Below are 6,147 nucleotides of genomic sequence, written 5' to 3' on the forward strand. Positions count from 1 at the left end.
TTCCCCCTGAGCAGAACCTGTGGCCAAAGCATGCAGAACATTTCCTTATGTCCTCGTAGCTGCAGCGTATTCAAATTGAGGAGCAAATATAGCCTGTCATCCATATGAAAGTGAGAGCAGTGAAGCTCTCAAACAATCCCAGGAGCAGCAGCTATTTCCTATATTCATGTTCAGAATAGAGGACAACTGTTGGCGCTCCAAGTAAAAAGGTTCCTTGTGCTTTAGGTGATCTGCTGCTTGAGAGATATTGGTTTGTAGTATGATTATGATTGGTATTCATAAATTAATGAAGCATGTTTATATCTCGTCACAAAAATAATCTGCAAAACTAGGAGGTTTTCAGCCTGCAGTGAGAAGGAACTAACCAGGAGAATCACCAGATAATGTTTTTGGTTGCAATGAAAACATTCTGCACTTAATTGCACAAGGTCATTAAAAAATTAACAAGATTAACAATGTAGGCTACAATAAGCACATAAGGCTCATCCAGAAAACACACTATATTGTCTAATTGGCATCTATAACTTCCAAATTTCAATTTCACATTTATTAAATGAGCTCAGCTGATGTTAATAAAATGAGTAAGGTGGAGAGAGACAGAGAGCCTGACCTTATATCCTTGGAGCGTTGCTGTGCACACTTACTGTAACGCGTTTTGGTAAAAACTGCTTACAAAAAGCATTAAGGGTTTGCTGAGCAAGACATAATGCAACCTAATGCAACAATGGCAATGTGAATTTGGAGGGAGAACTGATCTTTAAAGTTTGGCGGCAACGTTGTGCGCGCGTTACTCCATTCAGTCGCTAATGAGAATGATAATTTGTGGCTCCTCCGACGACCCCGACCCCCTTCAATAGCGACTTCTCCCAAGGGACGTGATGGCGCAGATCCCCGAGGGACATTCAGCCCTCTATAGGAATCCTTTTCAATACCAAAGAGGGATTCCCGCCTGTTTCGTTTTATATAGGGTTGATAATCCAAATGTCCTAAATATGTTCTAATTCCTATATTGTTGGCACTCCACCTCAGTAAGTGGAGCAGACCAATAATACAGAATTGAGGATCCAGCAGCCCACATCTGGATATTGGCCTACACTACCTTTAACTGCAGACATCTGCAAAATGTCAGATTTAGCCTAAATTCATGTTCTGCTATCTGTATGTCTGCCATTATGTGTTCACACTATTCCCAATGCTGCGTGTCGTTACATTTATCTTAGAAGGACTCTCCCTGTTTGTCTAGCACTTTTTCTTAAATATATGTTATATAATATATATATATATATATATATATATATATATATATATATATATATATATATATATATAGCTGATGCTGTTAATGGTTGGTAACCTGATGTATTCAGTGTAAACAGTATGAATATGAGATATATTTATCTTCCTTTATATTTCCCAACACCAGAGCAAAAAACACAACTTGATCCTGGTTTGCTAACAGCCAGGATGTTACATGTTGCCATATAAAAATAGGATGGACTCCGTCAACTTCCAACGATCCCTTGTGTTTACACCGGACCAGGCTCGCTTCTTGGCGGCCACGCGTGTGTGTGTTCGCCTCCTCACCTCCGCAGAGCGGCTGCACGACCCGGCCTGCCAGCGGGGATTTACTGACTGGCGCTGTGCCCGGCCGCAGGCAGACTAGTTCGCTCGGTTCTCACGACCTCAGCTCCACAAAGGCATCTCTGAACTATTAATTCAGACACGAAGGCAGTAGGGACAACCGCAGAAACCCACACATGCTGCCAACTGGTGTTTCAGTATGCCTCCTCGCAGAAGGAAGCTGCTTAAACATCACAGACAGTGGGGTTTCAGTATGCCATTTACAGACGGTGTCATCTGCAGGACACTGGCACTCAGCAGGGTGAAAGTGAGAACGCAACTACACGAAATAACAGTCCAACAGTCCTGTTACCGGAAGATTCATATCATATAGGAGTTATCAATGCAAAGACAACAATCTCGTAGGCCAAGTTACAGTTTTTAAAATGCGTATTTACTTGTCTTTTGTCAACAACTTCTTACTTCAGAATTAGAATCAGAAATATTTTATTAGTCCCACAACGGGGACTGCTGATTCTGACTTTTTTCCCCGAATAGTGCCAATAACTTGGCATGTTTTCATTAATCCTTTATGTTCCTATTTCCCAAATAAACGTATTTCTTTAATCATGTGATCTTTGTATCAATGCTGGTTTAGATGTGGGCATAGATAGTTTCTGCATAACTTAAAGTTTGCACCCTGAATATTTTTGAATTGAAGAAAACACTGAGAATGTTTATCTTGTGTGTGCTGGTGGTCAGGGCTTTAAAACACTTTTAAACCGACTTACATTTGGCCTGTGCCAGCCATCCGCACCCGCGGCGCGCCGGTGGAGTATTAAATGTTGAGGGGTTTTGACCGGCGGTCACCAGGCTGTAACCTAATCCCAAGTAAAGGGGCCCGATGACTGCAAGTGGCTGACATACGGTTAGCGCAACGCCGCCCAGAACAGAAACACGGCCCTCAGATCCGGACCCCACTCACCGGAGGAAGATAAGTTTACACCCAGAGATAAACAGAGACAGGGGGAAGAGATCGAGAGCGAGACCTTTAAAACACAGAAAAGGGTTTCAAGCTGAGGGGGAAAAGCACATGGTCAGATGTAAGCCACGGACTACATATAAATAAAATGTCAATTTAAATGATCTTGTCAGTGCATGTGAGTGTTTTTTACAGTTAGTCATAATCAAGCTTCACATAATGGTTTAACCTGCAATAGGTTTCTTTATCTACCTCCTCAGGTTGCAGCGCCATCAAACCAAAGTCTAACCAAGTTCCCTCGTTTTCTCCTTTATTGAGGTGTAGGCCCACTGGGAGTGGAATTGAACAATTGATACACAAAAGGAAGCGAGGATCCTTCCATATTCTCCTTTCACTGAGGCAATCTGTTAGTGACATTAACCCCTGAGCGCATTTCCCAGGCTCATGAATAGGTTTTAAGACTTCTTAAAGCTCCCGCTGCATACAGGATGAGAACCTTTTCAAACTTTTAATTACCTTTATAGCAATAGAAAAATACACCCCCATTGTCCCCTGGGCCAGCAGCGGGCCAGATGTAAGGAGCTCCCGCCAAACTGGTGACAAGGTGGCCACTTACAATTTAGTAGATTAATTGATATAGGAGTTCATTTTGGGAGCATAATCGATAGGTTGCAGCTTCGATTTGGCCCTAGCTATAACCTCTATGAGTCTGTTTAAAAGTTATATTCCCTAACTTTATCAATGTGACATTTACACACGACTTAAATACCTACTGAATGACCCTTAATACTCTTAAATAAAGTGTTATAAAGCAATATGGACAAGATAGAAACAGGCTGTAGACAAGAAATTAATTTCTGAAAAGTAATTTATTAAAACAATGGGCCATAACCCAACTTCAGTTTTTCTTTTCAACACAAAACAACAAAGGATGTAAAACACAGCTTTGGTATAACAATCAATAACACATCTGTACAAAACTAAAACCTTTTCATAAAAAGTACTTCATAACAAAAATGTCCTATAAATCTTCAACATGTACAGCATATTTATCACCGACATCCAAATGTTGGAATCAGACAATAAATTATATAAAAAAAACGTGCCATGTAAGGCAACCCTTGTTCCATAAAACGAAACAATTAGAACTACTGGGGGGCATTAAGTGGTTAGAGTTACCGTCCAGTAGCGGACTAGTCACAGGTTAAATTCCTGCAACAGTTGTCTGTGCAGTCAGTTAAATGTCTAAACTGGAAAAGTAATGCAAACTGGTTTGACTTGAGTCTCTTGTTCCTTGTGCTACCAAGGCCTCCAAACAGGCTCGTTGCCTTCCGAGCCGGTGCTGACTCCGACCGGGCTGACCGCCTGGGACCCCCCGGAGAATGACGTCATGCCGTGGACTGGAGAAGCTGCAGTCGACGCCGGGCTGCCGTGCACCGGACTGGCGTTGACAGCAACAGGCAGTCCTGCGTTTGCGTAAAGGGGGATAATAGGGGATGTGGTTGAGGCGAATGCCGGGTTAGGGATCAAAAACGCGAATTGTCCATCGGATGCAGGCACCAGCTGAAAGCCACCAAAGACTTTGGGGGAGACGGCCTCGACAGGACTGAGTTTGGAGCCCATAGCAGCAGCGTTGATAGGCAGAGTGGATGGGAGCTGCACATGGAGAGGTTGAGCCAGGTGCGCCTGCTGGGACACGGCCTGCTGCGGGTAGTTCATGGACATCATCTGGCCCATGCAGCTGGACAGGTGGTTGAGGAGCCTCGACCTCACCTCCGTGTTCACCCCCTCTGAGGTGGACAGGAAGCGGGTGACTTCGTTCATGCACTCGTTGAATCCGGCTCTGTATTTGCTCAAGACGGTGGCATCTGCTGAGAGTGCTGCTGAGGGAAAGAAAGAAAGCGGAAATTAGACACGGATTTGTGACTCTTTCAACAGCTTCCTAATGACTTCCTATTGTTTTTTGACTGATTTATATGATTAAATAAACTTACCGCTCATTTGCACACGCTGCAGGTTTCTCAAGTGCTTCACTGTCATCTCTAGGATATCTGCTTTTTCCAACTTGGAGTGTCTGGAGCTCTGTAGGACATAACAGGAAAAGTTGAGTCTGTATTCAAGGCACATTTATAACGATAACATCATGAACATGAGGGAGTAGTTAAAGGTATCAGAATGATCTCAACTTACATCTTTTTTAAGTGCGTCCAGGATGAGGGTCTTGAGCTGCCCAAGGCTTTCGTTTATTCTTGCTCTCCGGCGTTTCTCCATGATCGGTTTGGATGACTGCAAAGAATAAACAATTCTACATAAATGTCTTGTTCGCTATGAATCAACTTGCACACTGCATGTCATGTTGTCACATCATCATAACAAAGGTTTGAACTGCATTACAAACTGCAATCTTTGTTTTTTGTTTTTTAACTGCTTACTTTTCTATGCTCGCTGGCATTTTTCGGTTTATCCGGTGTGTGTGTTCCGCTTGCTGGGGCACCGGCGATAGGGGATGCCGTCTGCTTCTCCATAGTGTCAGCTGGCATTGTTGATCAAACCAGGTAAAATCGTAAAGAAGTAAATCCTCTTTGGAAGCTCCGAGGAAATCAAAACGTTGAAAGTTCACCGCTGCAGAACATATAAGAGATGCCTGACAGTCCCACCGATCAGTTTGCGTTATGTCGCTTGTTATCACTGAGCTGTCATCTGAATACAGGAGCGTGCGTTGCACCGTGCAGGGCGAGTCTCCGCTTCTGCCGCTGACACACGCCGCGGCCGTACTTATAGACGGCTCGCGTGCTCCCAGTTCGTGTGAAACCCTCTCTGCATTCTTTCCCACACTCGCCTCAGCCAATAGCAGAGAGGACTCACCCATTGGGCGCGGGGCAGACCGCTGATTGGACAACACCCCCGCGGGCCGTCAGTCACGCGCTGCTCAATCAGCCCTGCAGGGACAAACAACAAAGCGGAGCGAGCAGCAGCGACGGGCCGGGCTGTGAAGTGATAAGGGAGGGGAATGTGCTGGATGTTTGCTTCCAACTTTGCTCCGTGCTCGTCAAAAATGTTATACTGCTTGGTGTGTGTGTGTATAAATGTGTGTGTATGTGTGTGTGTGTGTGTGTGTGTGTGTGTGTGTGTGTGTGAGTGAGTGTGTGTGTGTGTGTGAGAGTGTGTGTGTGTGTGTGTGTGTGTGTGTGTGTGTGTGTGTACTGGAAGAATGTAGAGTCTGTGTTGAATAAGTCGTTGACAGTGTAGCCAGTATCATTTAACAGTGTGTGCAGTTTATTTGAAAATATCTGTATTCATTAAGATTGATGATATTGTTTTATGGCTGCAAATTCATTCATGCTTCTGATAAGAGAAATAGAAGTACGATTATGTATTATTTTGTGTGCGTGTGTGTGTGTGTGTGCACTATGTGCATACGTGCATTACAAAATGATGGGAATAAATCCAGGATATTCATTTTTTTGTATGCCCACTTCTTAAAGTTCTCTGCTGGTACTAATGGCAACACAGGTTATTTATTTAAAGCACAAAACATTTTTTATCTATTTTTAAAGTAATGGCACGCGAGCACGCGAGGCGGTTTGCAGTAGCACGCAGTGAGC

At 43.8% G+C, this 6,147-nt stretch overlaps 1 protein-coding gene across 2 annotated transcripts; it reads right to left on the reverse strand.

Annotated features, from left to right (window-relative positions):
- Window positions 1-3,392: 3,392 nt before the first annotated feature.
- her9 (hairy-related 9) lies at window positions 3,393-5,304 on the reverse strand. Of its 2 annotated transcripts, none has more exons than XM_029435844.1 (4): window positions 4,975-5,304; window positions 4,733-4,828; window positions 4,537-4,624; window positions 3,393-4,422 (listed from the first exon to the last, which is right to left on the reverse strand). In XM_029435844.1, exons 1-4 carry the CDS (start codon window positions 5,080-5,082, stop codon window positions 3,842-3,844), a joined length of 873 nt encoding a protein of 290 aa, XP_029291704.1. In that variant the 5' UTR covers window positions 5,083-5,304; the 3' UTR covers window positions 3,393-3,841. The 2 variants fall into 2 exon arrangements, with proteins under 2 accessions (XP_029291704.1, XP_029291703.1); XM_029435843.1 differs by having other exon boundaries at window positions 3,393-4,425.
- Window positions 5,305-6,147: the final 843 nt, after the last annotated feature.

The sequence above is a fragment of the Cottoperca gobio genome, chromosome 7 (genome assembly GCF_900634415.1).
Source record: "Cottoperca gobio chromosome 7, fCotGob3.1, whole genome shotgun sequence".
NCBI classification, from domain to species: Eukaryota; Metazoa; Chordata; class Actinopteri; order Perciformes; family Bovichtidae; genus Cottoperca; species Cottoperca gobio.

Bases quoted from the DNA above. Each gene is read 5' to 3' on its own strand.
- her9 (XM_029435843.1), bottom strand. From the start codon at position 5,082: ATGCCAGCTGACACTATGGAGAAGCAGACGGCATCCCCTATCGCCGGT. The intron at 4,829-4,974 runs GTAAGCAGTTAA...TATTCTTTGCAG, and splicing joins ATGCCAGCGAGCATAGAAAA to TCATCCAAACCGATCATGGA. The intron at 4,426-4,536 runs GTAAGTTTATTT...TCTTTCCCTCAG, and splicing joins GCAGCGTGTGCAAATGAGCG to CAGCACTCTCAGCAGATGCC.